This window comes from Phascolarctos cinereus, unplaced genomic scaffold (genome assembly GCF_003287225.1).
Source record: "Phascolarctos cinereus isolate Bilbo 61053 unplaced genomic scaffold, phaCin_HiC Scaffold_2;HRSCAF=192, whole genome shotgun sequence".
In the NCBI taxonomy this organism is placed as follows: domain Eukaryota; kingdom Metazoa; phylum Chordata; class Mammalia; order Diprotodontia; family Phascolarctidae; genus Phascolarctos; species Phascolarctos cinereus.
The window spans coordinates 212909691-212927651 of NW_027555625.1; the positions used below are offsets into that span (position 1 = coordinate 212909691).

At 38.5% G+C, this 17961-nt stretch overlaps 1 protein-coding gene across 4 annotated transcripts in view; it reads right to left on the reverse strand.

Moving 5' to 3' along the window:
* LTBP1 (latent transforming growth factor beta binding protein 1) overlaps positions 1–17961 on the reverse strand; it is a 467907-nt gene that overhangs the window by 104702 nt on the left and 345244 nt on the right. For all 4 annotated transcript variants that reach the window (XM_020972349.2, XM_020972347.2, XM_020972348.2 and 1 more), the window contains one exon: positions 11562–11681. In XM_020972349.2, the coding sequence (XP_020828008.1) occupies positions 11562–11681 (120 nt within the window). The remainder of the gene's footprint in view (positions 1–11561; positions 11682–17961) is intronic.

Here is a 17961-nt window from a genome sequence, read left to right on the forward strand (position 1 = left end):
AGCCTTTTTATTTCACAGATAAGGAAACAGAGGTCTAGGGAAAGCAGATGTCACAGCCTCGGCTAAGAAGTAGATGGCTACTCTCTAAGTACTATCAGATATTCCTAGGATGCACCAGACAAAAAATAGGAAATCACAATAGAAGGCTGCTCTGGAATAAAGCAAGCAGAGACTAAATAAGCTTACAAAAAGCCAATTCATTTCAAAGACAAGGAAATTGTGGGTTTGAGAAGTTAAATGGTTTGCCCACAATCACACAGCTAATTAAGTGCCTGAAGCATGATGTGGAAACAAGTTTTTAGACTGAGTCTAGAACTCTAGCTATCATGTAATTCTGCTCCTATTGCTTTATCACAATTCACTCCTTCAGCCTTAAGTTTCACTGAATAAAAACATTATTTTTGACAGCAGTGGTAATAGAAAATCATAATCCTTAAGGGCTAGTCACCTAAACTAGTGTCAAACTTATTTTATAAGTTAGAGACAGAGGCTAAGAGGAAAAAGTGACTTATCCAAGGTCACACTGGGAGACAGTGGTAAGCCTCTTCTAGGACTTAGGTTCCAGATTTTGATTATGAAATTGGGTAGCTCAGGTCCTCAGGAACATGTTATGGTAAGCTCTGACTCAACCCAGGTCCCAATAGTACAAAAAACCCTGAATACATGGTAGTTAGACCTTTTCACAAGATAAGGCCCTGCCCTGAACTAGAGAAAATAATGGATGATTAAATAATAATGAAATATTTATTTAGCACTTTACAGTTAGAGAAAACATTAGCATTACCAAACACCTCTGTACAAATTCCATTTGATTCTAACAACCACCATGGAAACGAGGTAGTGTCAAATATTGTCCCCATTTTACAGATTAGGAAGCCCACCCTCAACCCAGAGAAGTTGAGTGACATTCTCAAGGTCAAAAAGCTGTCAAATGGCAAGGCTATAATTTGAACCCCTGCATCAACCAGTCAGTGCAATCCAACCCTGAATAAATAGCCCTTCTATAACATGCTTCAAGAGAAATCAGTCAACTTCTGCTTGAAGGTCCAGAGGGAGAGGCAACTGGCCTGACCAAGGGAGCTCATTCTATTTTTGAACATCCTTAGATGTTTTTTTTTCCTGATTTCAAGCCTAAATTTCCCTCTTGACAACTTCTTAATGCTTCCAGTTCTGTAATATGGGTTCTAATATAACATTCTCCACCATGGTAGCCATTTCTTTAATATCTGAAAACAATTATCATGTCCTAGTGAAGACTTATCTTGTATAGGCTAAGCATTCTGCAAATGATCCTCCATGATAATGAAGCCACTCACAGTCTTGGTTTGATTTCTTCCATTGATCAACAGGGGCAGAGACAGTTCCAGGATTTCATTGTTAGAGGGAAAGCTCAGGTGGAATTCCCACTATCAATGTAGGTTGGCAACTTGGCTGCAATTTATAGTTTCAAAAAGTTGCTTATAGCCCTGAGAAGTTGTGATCAAGTGGCTTATACAAGGTCACACAGCCAGAACTCAGGACTTCCTGACTTTGAGATTGCCACTCAACTCTTCATGCCACGCTGCCTCTGAGTTTATCAATGTTCTAAAATATGGCTCCTAGGACTAAACAGAACAGTCCAGATGTATATGACCAGGGCAGGATACATATAGTGAAACTATCGCGAAGTCTTAGATACTATGCCTCTCTTAAATGTTGCCTTAGAGCACATTATCACTTTTGGATACTGCATCCTGTCAATTCACATTTGGCTTGCAGTCTACTCAAAGTCCCATATTCTTTTTGGATGAACTGGTGTTTACTTAAACGTGCCCTCATCTTGTACTTGTGAAGTTATTTTTTGAATCCATGTAAACTCTGCATTTATTCCTAGTAAATTTCATCTTAACAGATTCATGGAACCTATCAAGAATAGCTGGTCTCTTTAACACACTGTTGGTGGAGTTGTGAACTGATTCAATCATTCTGTTGAGCAATTTGGAACTATGCCCAAAGGGCTATAAGACCATGCTTATCCTTTGAGCTAGTAACGCCACTACTAGGTCTGTATCCCAGAAGAAATAAAAAACAAAAAAGAAAAAGAGCTATATGTACAAAAATATTAACAACAGCTCTTCTCTTGGGATAAAGAATTGGAAATTGACTGAACAAGTTACAGTATGTGATCATGATAGAATATGATTGTACTATAAGAAATGATGAGCAGGATGCTCTCAGAAAAACCTGGAAAGACTTGTATGGGCTGATGCAAAGTGAAATGTACTGTGTACAAAATAACAGCAATACTGTAAGATGATCAGGGGTGAATGACTTAGCTGTTCTCAACAATACAACAAGCCAAGAGACTTATGAAAAATGCTGTGCATCCCCAGAGAAAGAATTGATGGGTGTCTAAATACACACTGAAGCATACTTTTTTTTAACTTTATTTTTATTGAGTTTTTTGTCTATTTTCTTTCACAACATGACTATTATAGATGTTTTTAATTATTTTTTAAAAATTTGTTTATTTTTAGTTTTCAACATTTACTTCCACAAGATTTTGAATTCCAAATTTTTGTCCCATCTCGCCCCTCCCCTACCCCAAGATGGCAGGCATTCTAAATATCCCTTCTCCTAGTTTGCCTTCTCTTCTATCTCTCCCCCTTTCTCTTATTCCCTTCCCCTGCTATTTTCCTGTAGGACATGATAGATTTCTGTACCCCATTTCCTATATTTCTTATTTCCCAGCTGCATGTGAAAACATTTTTCTTAAACATGTGTTTTTAAAACTTTGGGTTCCAAATTTTCTCCCTTCCTCCCTCCCCACCCACCCTCATTGAAAAGGCAAGCAACTCAACATAGGTTATACATGTGCAGTTATGCAAAACACTTCCACAGTAGTCATGTTGTGAAGAACTAACTCTATTTCCCTTAATTCTATCCCACCCCACCCACCCCCATTTATTCTATTCTTTCTTTTGATTCTGTCCCTCCTCAGAAGTATTTGCTTCTGATTACCTCCTTTCCCAATCTGCCCACCTCTCTGTCATTCCTCTGCTCTCTTGTCCCTTTCTCCCCGTTTTCCTGTAGGGTAATACAGATTTCCATACCCAATTGAGTGTGTATGTTATTCCCTCCTTAAGCCAAATCCTATGAGAATAAGATTCACTCATTCCCTCTCACCTTCCCCCATTTCCCCTCCACTGTAAAAGTATTTTGTTGTCTGTTTCATGTGAGATAATTTACCCCATTCTACATCTCCCTTTCTCCTTCTCCCAGTATAATCCTCTCTCACCCCTTAATTTTATTCTCCGGATATGACCCCTTCATCTTCAACTCACCCTGTGCTCTTTCTCTCTCTCTCTCTCTCTCCCTCTTTCTCTCAATATGTGTGTGTGTGTATAATTTTTTCCTTCCAGCTACCCTAATACTGACAAAGGTCTCATGAGTTATAAATATCATCTTTCCATGCAGGAATATAAACAGTTCAACCTTAATAAGTCTCTTATGATTTATCTTTCCTGTTTACCTCTTCAGGTTCCACTTGAGTCTTGTATTTGAAAGTCAAATTTTTTATTCAGCTCTGGTCTTTTCATCAAGAATGCTTGAAAGTCCACTATTTCACTGAATGACCATTTTTTTCCCCTGAAGGATCACACTCAATTTTTCTGCATAGGTGATTCTTGGTTGTAATCCTATCTCTTTTGCCCTCTGGAATATTATATTCCATGCCCTGTGGTCCCCTTAATGTAGAAGCTGCTAAATCTTGTGTCATCCTGATTGTGTTTCCACAATACTTGAATTGTTTCTTTCTGGCTGCTTGTAATATTTTCTCCTTGACCTGGGAACTCTGGAATTTGGCTACAATATTCCTAGGAGTTTTCCTTTGGGGATCTCTTTCAGGAAGAGATCGGTGGATTCTTTCAATTTCTATTTTGCCCTCTGGTTCTAAAATATCAGGGCAGTTTTCCTTGATAATTTCTTGAAAGATGATGTCTAGGCTCTTTTTTTCATCATGGCTTTCAGATAGTCCAATCTATTTTCCTGGATCTATTTTCCAGGTCAGTTGTTTTTCCAATGAGATATTTCACATTGTTTTCTAATTTTTCATTCTTTTGGATTTGTTTTACAGTGTCTTGATTTCTCATAAATCACTAGCTTCCAATTGCTCTATTCTAATTTTTAAGGAAGTATTTTCTTCAGTAATCTTTTGGACTTCCTTTTCCATTTGGCCAATTTTGCTTTTTAGGGCATTCATTTCCTCATTGGCTTTTTGAACCTCTTTTGCCATTTGGGTTAGGCTATTTTTTAAGGTGTTATTTTCTTCAGTATTTTTTGGGGTCTCCTTTAGCAAGCTGCTGACTTGTTTTTCATGATTTTCTTGCATCACTCTCATTTCTCTTCCCAGTTTTTCCTCTACTTCTCTTACTTGCTTCTCAAAATCCTTTTTGAGCTCTTCCAAGGCCTGGGATTGATTCATATTTTTCTTGGAGGCTTTGGATGTAGGAGCTTTGACTTTGTTGTCTTCTTCTGGTTGTATGTTTTGATCTTCTTTGTTACAAAAAAAAAAAGATTCTATGGTCTGACACTTCTTGTGAGATTTGCTCATGATCCCAGCCAATTACTTGATTTATAAACTCTTTATTAAGGTAAAGATCTGCTTCCAATATGGAGAATGTACTGTCCCAAGCTTTGGGGGTCTGTACAGCTGTTTTCAGAGATACTTGTAGGGACCTGTAAATTTTCAGTTCTTCCAAGGTGGTATGATAAGGGGTGAGGTGTTCACTCCTTTCCTGGCCTGTGCTCTGGTCTATGAGTGATCACAGTCACTCTTTTCTGTCTTGGAACTGTGAGGAGGATTTCCTCTTCACCACCATTACAAGCTCCACCATGCCTGTGCTCCTCCTCGCCAGGACTGCCCCTCAGAACTGTGACCCAGATCCAAGCACAGGCAAAGCAAGAGATTTCTGCCTCAGCACTGGCAAAGAGATCCCTGCAGTCTCCCTCTGATCAGCCACTTGATTCCCCCTTAGTCTGTGGGCCAGAAGCTCTGGAAGCAGCCGCCACCCCAGGCCACTCTGCAGAACTGGGGCTGAGACCTAGCTTCTCTCTCACCGCAGAAACAGACTTTTCCCACTGACCTTTTAAGTTGTCTTTGGCGTTCATGGGTTGAGAGGTCTGGAATCCACCACAGCTGCCCATGATTCAGTCCTCTGAGGCCTGCTCCAGGTTTGCTGAGGCCTGCTTGCCCATGCCAAAGTGCGCTCCTTTCACAGCCTGGCATGATATACCTTTCTGATCAACCATCCAGGTTGTCTTGGGCTGGAAATTCGTTTCACTCTGTCTTTTTGTGGGTTCTCCTGCTTTAGAATTTGTTTAGGGCCATTTTTCATAGGTATTTGGAGGGGTTTGGTGGAGAGCTCAAGCAAGTCACTGCTTTCACTCTGCCATCTTGGTTCCACCTCCTATTATAGATATGTTTTGCATGACTACACATGTATAACCTATACTGAATTGCTTGCCTTCTCTGTGAGGGAAGGTGGAGAAGAAGGAAGGGAAAGAATTTGGAACTCAAAGTTTTAAAAATGAATGTTAAAAATTGTTTTTATGTGTAACTGGGGAAAAAGAAAATACTAAATAAGAAAAAAAAAAGAATATCTGGTCTTTTGATTCCAAATTCTCCATAAATTTTAGGTAATAGGTGGGCCACTGAGAGGATGTTCTCATTTAAACTGTTGAAGACATCACAACAGCAGAAGATTATGAGAGGTTGAAGGCAGAGGTGTGGAAGTTAGAAAAAGTCAGCTGCCAGTACAGCTGAGCAACTCCTAATTAGATAAAGAATTAACTTCTCCCTTCAAAAGCTCCAGTGAACCCACTGTCCTCCAGTGACACCTAGAGCTGGAAAACCCTAGAGCTTTTCATAAAGGTTTTGCAGATATTTTGGTATCCTGGCCAGCTGGAACCATGCTGCTATGAGCACAGCATTCAGATGTGTTAAAAACTGGCTGGATTGGTCTTTATAAGCCAGAGAGAGCCAGTTTGATGAGCTCTGCAGTTCTCCAAACTAAAGAGAACTGCTATTTTATCTTATATGGTTAACTGAAAACCTGTGTGTCAATAAAAGGGATAAGTTTTCCTTAGCTGAAGAGGGGAGAACAGAAAAGCAGTTTCATATGATAGAGAGATTTCTGAAAGTACTAAAGTACACTGAAGTTCAGAGCTGTGAGTTACCCTAAGCACACTAATTCTTCTCCATTATGTGCTTCTCTACCAAGTTCCCATAAGCATGTGCCCATATTTCACCAGAGCAACTGAATGTACTGGTGAGAGAGTATGCCTTTGATTTATATTCTTATTGTGATAAATTTTATTATGTATTATCATCTATGTTATTACTTTTTTGCCTTACAATTAAGTAAATGGTTATGTTTAAGATCTGAAAGTATCATTATTGAGAGTGGCTGGTTATACAAAAAATCACACATTGCGTAGATGCATTACCCGGTGAGTTGTTGGTAATGGAGATAGAAAATGTCTTGGCGACAAAGGGAGGGTTGGATTTCAAGAGCTAAAGTAGGGCCTAAGGACTTATATACTTCCCTTCAACAGAGTTGCCCTAGGACCAATGTAACCATGTGGTGGGTGGTTGCTTATTTCTTGTTAGACCTGTTAATAAGACAGTAGGCTGGAGTGAGCAAACCAAGTAGGGTGCTGTTGACAAACCTAGCTTAGACATATGAAGCTTCACATTGTGAGCTCTTGACTGTATACCACTGCAGTGACTAGACCTCTACCTGTAGTACATATTACAAGAGCAAAATCTGTAGTGAAGATAAAGGATTTTTTAAAAAATTATTTTAATCTAAACTATTTTATGTCCAAGCACATGCCTGTGCTATCAATTTAACAAATGTTTTTAAGTATCTTCTATGTACAAGGGATTATCATGCTACATACTAGACATACAAATAAAAAAACCCTACAAAATCCAGTAAGGAGCTTATATTCTACTGGGGGTATTCAACATGCACAAAGATAAAGAAATATAAGGTAAGTTAAGAAAGAAGAGGCCACCAACAACTAAGGAGATCAGAGAAAGCTTCCTGTAGAGTGTGGCATTTGAGCTAAGTTCTGAAGAAAGCTAAGAATTCAGAGGCAAAGATGAGAAGTAAGGCATTTCAAAAATAGAAGACAGCCCCATCAATGGTTGATAGTCCATGTAATGGCACAGTCTGCAAGAGGTGGAATTGTGAGTTTGGGGACGTGGCAACTAGGCTACTTTGGAAAGAATATAGTGTATGAAAGAAGAGTAGTGTGAAATATGCCTGCAAAAGTAGGATGGAGCTATGTTGTAGTGGGCTTTAAATACCAAGCTGTACAATTTACATTTTATCCTAGAGAGAATAGGAAACTATTGAAGATATTTGAGCAAAGGAATGATATGGTCAAATATTCACTTTTTAAAATGATTTTGGCAAGTGTATGGGGAATTAATTAGAAGGGAAATACTAGAAACAAGAGGTTATATATGAGAGATAGAGGTGAGGAGAGAGTGCATGAGAGATGTCTAGAGAGGCAAAGAATGGAAATGGAATACCATGACTTAGGACCACAAAGAATGTCAGTCTGTAAGCTCCTTCAGGGCAAGGACTGTGCCTTATTTCTTTTACATTTCTCCAGAATCTAGCATGGTGTATGCCTTTAATAGATGTTGTTATTGAAATGTTCAGAGTATAATAGAAAGAACATTATATCTGGAGTCATTAAGAACTAGATTTCACCATAGCAAAGTAACTTAGCCACTCTAGGCTTCCAGTGACTTATTAAGGGGTTGGACTAAATGACCTCTGAGGTCCTTTACCTCTCTAGATCTCATAATAAGATGTAGAAAGGGTCTGAAATTAATGAAACAGCAAAAAGAAAACATAGACTACAAATAACATTATAAACAATCTGAGTAAGTCAAAGAAAAAAAGACTAAACTTTGATCTGTATATGTAAAGAGGTCTAACATTTCTGGAACATGCATACAACATATGCATATGTGTACATATAGAAGAACATGTACATATAAACATATACACACAAAAAAGTGACATGTGTTTATGGATGTATACAAAGACACAAGAAAGAGTGAACAAGGCAAGGTAAAATTATCTAAAAATTATCTAATGTTTGAAAGAGTTCTAAGGAAAATGAGTCAATTGGATGAGTATAAGAACAGAAGCATATCAAATTATCTGTTTTTTGTCACGTTTTAAGTCTTAATATTGAAAAGTCATTCATAAGGAAAGAGAATGGAAAATCCATTTTTGTTCAACCTGAAAAAATCTTTGTGGCTAATTCCGAATGAGTTTCAAATCCAAGGATCACAATGAATAAAACCTACAACTATAAAACACAGAGAGAATGACTAAATCCCTAGGTTACATATGGCTAAAATTTTACCCAAAGCTGGGGAAAAAGGAAAAAAGCCACTGCATACTTTAATAAAAGGAAATACATGACTTCAACGATGCAAAAAACATGTATTGCTTGGAGCAAGTGGTTAAGTGTGTGACTCTGGGCTGACTAACACAATGATCTAATACTTCTGCTTGTGACTTTAATCATCTAGTTGGCAAAAGTGAAACTACTTTAAATGGGGTGCTGAATTCCTGCCATCTGAAGTATGGCATTGGTACTTTCAATGAGAGAGGCTCTGTAGATACAAGTTTTTAAATCCATAACTTGTTTCTCAGTTAAATTTGTCATGTATAAATATTTTAATGCCTAAAGACTAAATGATGACTTGTGGGTTCTATTAAACTCAATAAGTTCATGGATCATTGTTCTGTTTATGCTTCTATTCTGATACATAATTATTTACTATGCTTAGATAGGAAAACGTGAAATTCAGGTAGACATAATAGTCTTAAACTAAACAAATATTGATCTTTGAGAAGAGAAATAGACCACTAAGTAGTGACTTTGTAAATATTTGTTTTTACAAAAGCAGCATGGTGCAGTGGAACAAATGCGGGATATAATGTCTTAAGACTGGAGTTTGAATCTGAAATCTGATACCTTGCTCAAATCACAGAGGTACTGAACCCCTCTGGTACTCATTTTTCTCAGCCTATAAGATAAGGTTAGATTAGATGACCTCTCATAATCCTATATACTTTGTTCATAATTTATGTATCACCATCACCAATATAAATTGACATGTATATAGTGCTTTAAAATTTCTAAAGCAATTAATAAATAGCAACTTTTCCCCATTTGAAAAAAATACGTGGTATAAAAATCAACTGATATGGGTCAACTCATATAGTGGAACAGGATTTAAAGAAGTATAGGGAAGAGGATTTATTTGGGTCTGCACTCTGCAAGTAAAGATGTGAGCTGGTAAAGATGAAAGCCTTTGTTCTAATTGTGAAGATTTTCTTCCCAAAATTTGCCTCTCTGCAACTTACACTCTCTGCTCTCTGTTTTGCCCTCTAGGAAGAAGAAGGAGTCTAACTCCCCTTTCCACATACCAACCTTTCAAATATGTAAAGGCAGCAATCAAATCTTCTCCAGGCTAGATATCATCCAATTCCTTCAATTCATTCTCCTATGACATGGTCTTTAGCAGTCACAACAGCAATCATGTGAGCAAGTTTTAATTAGTCAACATCCTTGCTGAAAACACCCAAGAACAGACACAATATTCTAGATGTGGTCTGACTAGGGTAGACTATAGATCTTATCTTAGATATTATGTTTTTCTTAATGCAGCCTAATACAGTGCTTGCTTTGTGGCTCTGGGTTTGTGGTTTTTTCTTTTCATTTTGGTGGCCAAGTTTCATACCTATTCAGTTTGAGATTATTTATCTGTCACATAAGGGGACAAGAGATGTGTGCCAGCGTATTGAGCAATGTCTCAATCATCACTATCAATAAGTGGCAAAAATGACAATCAGTCAGTTCTCAAAAAAAAAAAAGAATTGTAAATCATTAACAACTGCAAGAACACTCAACAGAACCAATAAAAGAAATGGAAAAAAACCCTGAGGTTTTACATCGAACCCAACAAGCTGGAAAAGATGACAAAATATGGGTATTAGTCTTGAAGAGATTCTGTAAAGACAAGCATTACCTATGTACTGTTAATAAGTTGTAAACTGCTCCTAGCATTCTAAAAAGCAATAATTATAAAAGAATGTGACTAAAATGTCTAGATTCTGAGCAAGAGATTCCACATAGATCAATAAAAACAGGAAAAGCTTATATGCAACAAGTATTCATAGAAATGCTTTTTATAATAAAGCAGACGCCCATTGACTAAGAAAATAAAGAAACTGTGGTACACGAAAGTAACAGAAGCTTAGCATGCATAATGGATGGGGTGCTGGACTCAAAGTCAAGAAGATTTGAGTTTCAATAATTTAAGTTCAAATATCGCCTCTTCTCAGCCTCATTTTCCTCATCTCTAAAATGAGAATTATAATAGCACCTGCCATAAAGGAATAAATGAAATGCAACATGTTAAGCACTTTGTAAACCTTAAAGAGCTATGGAAATATAGAAATGTTAGCTGTTATTATTAGTGGGTTGTAAGAAACAAATATAATGAATACAGAGACATGAACTGAAACAATATGCAGCAGGCAGAAGCAAAAAAACACTATATATAATGACATGTAACATAAATGGACAGAACTATGACAAATCAATGGAAAATAAATGCAGCAAAACTATACTGACTATACTTAACTCCAAAGAAGAAAATTGAGAAGGAATCTCCCCCACAACGAGTATGCAACAATGCATATAATGCCAGACAACATTTTTGATAGGTTGATTAGTTTTGCTGAATTGTTTTGTTCTTTCTAATTCTTAGTTATTCAGGGATGATATTCAAGAACAGGGAGGGAGGGAGAATACATTGGGAAATTTGGTGATGTAAAAACCCAAGATAACATGAAAACTTATTTTTTAAAAATAGAACTGTGTTAGTTTCCTTTGGAAAACTACCTATCCTGGAGTCAGAGTTGAGAAAACAAAACTAGATTCCCACCTCCACCCCAGCATGAGTTACAAAGAATCAATACAAAAAAACCTATTTAAAAACACATTAAAAAAGACACTTACAGCCATTTTAGCACAGAAATAGTCCTTATAAATACAGTTTGAGACTTGCTGAATGTTATATCAGAAATAATACCAAATCAGAGAGTCCTTCCCAGTCTATTCTATGAATCAAATTAAGAGCTTTGAAACTCTGAAATGCTTACTTGTTTATAACTCCTGGCAACTGGACTGGAAGATTATCTGCTTCAGTTATTATCAGAATTCCTTATCTTATCTGACATTTCACCTCTACTGCCTTACTCTAGCCAATTTTAGCTTTAATTTCTCCAGAATTTAAAAAAAATATTTTCTCTTTAATAATATAGGGAAAAGATTCATAAGCTTATTTTCTTCTAATCTTAATTTCAGTCCTCCAGATAGGTTTACTGGGCATACTATTTCCAACACCATCACCATTTGACCTGAAAACAGGAAATATGAAAGAAACAAAATTTGGATGTTAACACTATAGTACATACCGAGACACTGTCCATTCCAGCCTCTGAATCCTTCTGTGCAAGGAACACACTGGTAAGATCCAGGAGTGTTAATGCATTGTTCATCTGGACAAGTACTCACAGCTAAACATTCATCAATATCTTTGAAAAAAAAGGCAGTAAATCTAAGTCAGATAACTTTAAACAGAACTCTCCCCAGGCCATCCAAAAATTGGTGTCATTGCTGTTGCTATTGGGACATGGTAATATTCTTTATATATATATATATATATATATATATATATATATATATATATATATATATATATAAAATGTGTATGTCATATGTTTATATAATACATGTTACAATGAATTTGAAAAGTACATATATCAAAGTCTTGTAAGAGTAAAATCAGATTAACACTTATCTAATAAGTACATTTTATTTAGGAAGTCTCTCATACACCCAAAATGATTTTTTAAAATTACTCTTCTCTTTTTGGGGTCTCCCATGCTAAAGGAATGCTAAGCCCTATGAGACCAACTATGAAGCACCAAATTGTACATTCAATACCAAATACCTTCCAAGAAAGGATGTAGGAGAGTAGGGAAGCAGCATCTACACCAGGGTAGAGATAATCTTTCTGGGTCACCTTTTCTCATCTACATATTGGGGGTTATAATGCCACCTACCTCATAAGATTATTGTGAGGCTTATTAAAACTGTATGTAATATGCTCTGCAAACATTAAATCAAGATATGCTATTATTTTTTCTAGTGAAAATAAATGCTGTAGGAAATTTCTCTACTTTGATGAATGTAATAAGAAATATCCTCTCTCAGAATGATTTAAATCCCAATATAGGATAGGGATTTCTGGGTGAACCATTGGGACAACCAGAGAAACATCAGAGAAATTAGAATATTTCTCAAAAAACTGAGCCATATAAAATTTTTAAAATCGAGTCAATGTAGAATATATGTAGATATTAAACTTTCCTTGGAAGTAGCAACCTGTTTCCATCTCATGTTTTTGTTTTTGTTTTTTAGCTAGGTCAAATTACTTATATTTATTTTCCGAATGGGAAGAGAGGATGTAGTGCAAAGGGAAACTTTCTTTGGAAGACTTGGGACTATATAAGTAAAGATGATTGAAATCTGAATTTTTCTTGATAATCTTCGAAAAGCAGATGAAAATTGGACTGACAGGGACTCTGCCTTGAATGGTTGACATTGGCCTTCAGAAATACACATGTTTCTGGCTTTCAAATTAAACTGAAACTACAGATAACAATATTGGGGCTAAAAGGACTCTTGAAAAATGATCAGTTTTATAGATGAGAAATCTGAGGCTCAGAGAGGCCAGATAATTTTCTCAAGTTCTTACATTATGTCAGAATTGTGAGTCATGCCCAAGCCTTCAAATTCTAAGCTGTGCATGCCCCATTCTGTCCTCTTTCCATTCTCTTTTTAAGTGGGAATGGCAAATCACAACAAATACAGCATACATAATCATAATATAAACATTTTAAGGACGTTAAAATCTAAGGTAAAAGTAGCACTGTGCAATGGATGTATTAAACATTTCTGAACATCTCTTTTCATTAGAATAATTCTAAAATATTTCAATTATGTTAAATGTAGCTAACTGTGTGTAAAAGACATGCTTACAAACTGAAGGCAGCATTAATAGAGAAAATATCAGGTCAGTGTTTCAAATACATGCACAAAAAGAGTTGCTATCAAGGAAAAATTCATGCCAAAAGACAGTGACACATGATTTTTTTTTTAAAGTCAGATGCTCTGGGGCTTCATCCTCAAAAAGATGGTGCTTGCCAGTTAAATATTCCAAACAGCACTGTATTCCACATTTGGATAAGATTTTTTAAATTATAAATGCTAAGTTGTAGTCTGGTCCAAAGAACAGAGAACATGTTCAATCAACAGCTGAAACAGAGTTGATATTCTATCAGCATTATCCTAGCCTCTCTCAGCTAGTTTCTATGTAAATTAGGTCTTAGCTACCATTTTATACTTTGAAAGGACAGCAGAGATCAATGAGATTGTATCTTTAAAAATACAATGAATTCCCAGAAGAATAGTAAGCACTATTGGAATGCAACTCTGTGTTAGCTAGAAGGTTAATGGGACCTTTGCTTCTAATCCACTATGAAGTTACCATTAAAAATGTGGTTGTTTTTTTTTTAAAGCAACTTGTAATACCATAACTAGCTTCCTTCTCTCTCCCTAGACTTGGCACAGTGGTAAACAAGCATATATTTACTTCTGGTAATATTATTCTCAAATTATTTTAATAAAACATGGTATTTTTGTACCTTTAGGATTTATTTTAAGAATTCCGTATTATATTTTCATCTCAATTTTTAGGGTGAAATAGTAGTAGTGGGTGAGAATGAGAAATAAAACAGTAAACCAGAGACCCATCAAAGGATCAAAGAATTTGTAGTTTTACAAAATGGTTTCTTGACCAAAAAAACCCAAAACCTTATTGAATAGATAATATACAAATTACCATCCCTGTTTCAGAGGTGAGTAAGAGACCTGTTCAAGGTCAAATAATTAGTAAGTGTCCCAGTAGAAGATTAATGCTTTGTTCTGATCCTATTAGATGATGAGCTCCCAGAAGGCAGAGACTATCTTTTGCCATTCTTTATATCCCCAGCACTTAGTAAAGTCCCTGGCACTTAATAAATGCCTGTTAATTGATATGAAGAGGTGGTATTCTCTATTCTCCAGAAGAAAACATTTCAGCCTATAATAGAATGCTGATGTCTGAACCAGAAAGATCTAGGGAAGCAGATATAAGGAGCCAACTAGTTTCTTATGAAACAGACAGACCCAAGTCACCAGGCAAGTGGAGTCATGACAGCACCCATAGATTAAGAGTTATTTTTTACCCATGGCCCAACTTTTCTTGTTGCACAAACATACATGAGTCCTAGACCAGATTTAGAAGGCATGCCAAGAGGGGACAGGTGCTACTCGTTCAGACTTCCATGGACCAGATCTACCTGATGAGGGCAGGGCCCAAGCCAAGATCTTCACCCTTTGCCTCAAAGGGAATCTGACTCACAGGCCTCAGACCCTCATCTCCCTTTGAAAGCCTTAGCTTTACCTTTTAATCTTATTCAGATTAAAGGCCCTAAAAGCCTTAGGCTCCGTCTTGTCTATAGGCCCCAGAAAGGCCTTCCTTATAGACTTCCTTTATCTCCTTTTGAAAGTCCTAGCCCCACCTTGATTTTGTGCAGATGCCTTTCAAACTTCTGCCTTCCGGTTCCCTCCATTATCTATTCCCATTGTCTATTCAATCTCTCTGACCTCCCCCAATTAGAATTGTTACCTACACCCTTTGCCCAGCCCCCTTCTCTGGTCACCCAAAGTTTCTTTAAAGATCCACCTTGGCCCTCATTCAGAGGCTGAGAATCTCAGGCCCACAAGGCTGAGAACCTCTCATGCCTGCTCATCCTTACGGGTGTCACCTGGCCTATATGTTTTACCACTAATAAACTTTTCCTCTGGCTGAAAAAGATTTGAGTTGAATTCTTTTAGGCAGGGCCCAGTACCGCGATCTTGGGGTCCCAGCACCCCAAAACCCCTAGACCTCTTCACATGGTTCCCTGACCGGGAAATAACTGCTAATCTCAAATGCTTCTTCAACCACAACTGGTAAGCCTCCCCCTCCCCAATTCCGCCTGATGTTCTCAGGCTTTTCGGTCGAGTGCCTCTGCTTGAGCACTTGGACCTGGATTTCCAAGCAGCTAGCTAGGCTTGTTTGGGAAGGTTTTTTTTTCCGGGCCTGACCTCTCAGGTTCCCTTAGGTCAGACAGTTACTAGGCTGTCTCAGACTCCTCCTGATGTTCTCAGGCTTTTCGGTCCAGTATCTCTGCTTGAGCACTTGGACCTGGGTTTTCCAAACAGCTAGCCAGGCTTGTCTTGAAGTTTTTTGGGCCTGACCTCTCAGGTTCCCTTAGGTCAGACAGTTACGAGGCTGTCTCAGACTCCGCCTGACGTTCTCAGGCTTTTCAGTCCAGTGTCTCTTCTTGAGCACTTGTACCTGGATTTCCAAGCAGTTATCCAGGCTTGTCTTGGAAGTTTTTCGGGCCTGACCTCTCAGGTTCCTTTAGGTCAGACAGTTACGAGGCTGTCTCGAACTCTGCCTGACGCTCCCAGCTTTTCGGTCCAGTTCCTCTGCTTGAGCACTTGGACCTGGGTATATACCTTCCTTAGCATAGAGTATTGACTCCCTATCAGGAAGTTAGGTTCAAACTTCTCAGTTCTCTCAGAACTAGGGAATTGGGAAATTGTTGGATGTATATTTTTTTTCTTTCTTTTGCTTTTTTTTCTTTTCCCTAAGCCCACAATAGGTCGATCCTTTTCATTTCCGAAGAATTAGCCTTTGGGCTGTCTTTTACTAAATTGGAAAAATCTTAGCTTCTGTAAAGAACTTAAAAAGAAAAAGCTGGTGCATTTTTGTAGCATCGTTTGGCCTCAGTATCACCTGGAAAATTGTGAGGCATGGCCTCTTTTGGGGACATTACAGGTAAACACCCTCTCAGAGTTAGAAAAATATTGTTGCAGAGAAAGAAAATGGGTGGAGATTTCTTACTTAATGGCTTTTGTTGAGCTTTCTAGAGATCCCATTCTCAGAAAGGATTGTAAGGTGCTCATAGCAAGAGCCACCCCATTAGTGGTGAGTGGGGACCAAATAGACCTTTTTGACTATCCTCTTATGGCTCCTAGGGTTACGGCATCCCCTCTTCCCAACCTCAGTGGGCACCACCTCTCAGCACCTGTCTCCACCCCATTCTCCTCTGACCTCTCCGGCTGTTCCTCATTCTCCCCGGACCCTCCCTTCTGCTCCTCTGGTCCCTCCATTTCCTCCCCAGGCCCCTGCTCTAGAGGCTACTTCTACTCAGGCCTTGAGCACGGGCCTCACCCCAGTGTCTACTTCCAGAGAGACCCCAGCTCAAGCTCCGGAAGAGATTCTCAACTCGGTGCATCCTCCCCAGACCTCTCCTTCGGACGGGACCCCTCCTCAGGCTCCAGACAAGGGTATCGCTGTGGCATCTTCTCCCCTGATTCCTTCCCCTCCTTCCGTGTCAGGTAATCTTCCCCCTTGCCAGCTGGATTCCTCGGCCTTGCCAGTTCAGCTGGCACTTTCCAGTCCCTCACTCACGAAGTGGGACTTCCTCCCTCCCTCCCTCACAAGCCCCTGCTCCCGCAGGACCTTCAGGGCTTTTTCCTTTAAGGGAAGTACCTGCCTCTCCTAATTGGACACTTAGGGTGCATGTTCCATTCTCCATTTCAGACCTCACCCAGATTAAGGAAAGGCTGGGTCGATACTCTGAAGATCCAACTAAATTTACTGAGGGCTTCAGAGATGTGTCCCTACAATTTGAACTTTCTTGGGTGATTTGCATGTCCTCTTCTCACCTGTTGTACCCCTGAGGAGAGGAAGAGAATCTGGGAACAAGCCCAAAATTTTGGGGATCGTTTGGCTAGCAATGACCCCACAAAATACCCCCCAGGAATAGCTGCTGTTCCTGCTAGTTATCCTGGATGGGATTATCAGAAGAGGGAGGATAGGGGAAAGAGAGACTACATGATAATTTGCCTTCATACCCACAACTGACCTTTATGGTTTCAGTTCTTAAAACATTATCCCATCATCCTCTGGCTAATTCTAGATGGTATCCCTGCCTCAAGCCTCTCCTCATCAAATCCCCCTTCACTCAGATGCCAAAGCAAAGCTCAAGTATGACCATATTATCTCCCTATTCACTAAATTCATGGGCTCTTTACTGACACAGAATTAAATTTTAAAAAGCTTTGATTTGGCTTTTAAAATCCTTCACAACCTAGCCTCTTCTTACCTTTCTAGTCTTACACTTTACTCTCTTCCTCTTATTCTATCATCCAACAATACTGGCCATCTTGCTTTTCCTAACACATACCCCTCCGTCTCCCAATGGTTGCCCCCATATCTAGAATGTTCTCCTTCCTCACTTCTACTTCCTAGCTTCCTCTGACTCCTTCAAGAATTACCTGAAATTCCATCTTCTAAAGGAGACACTGTCTGATGCCTGCCACCTCTGAGCTCCACATTGCTACTGCTTTCCTTCAGAGATCACTTTCCGTTTGCCTATACATACACACACACACACACACACACACACACACACACACATTTTGTATATACTGTTATTTGTATGCTCCCTCCAACCCCCATGATAATGTGAACTCCTTGCAGGCTGGAGCTGCTTTGGTCTTTCTTTCTATCCCCTGTCCTTAACACAGTGGCTGGCAAAAAGTAGGCACTTCATAAATATTTGTTGACTGGCTGATTGGTTGATCTTGCTCTCAAAACTAAGCTGCTGCCTACTGATACTTTTACCTCTCTTGGATTTGGATTACATTCCT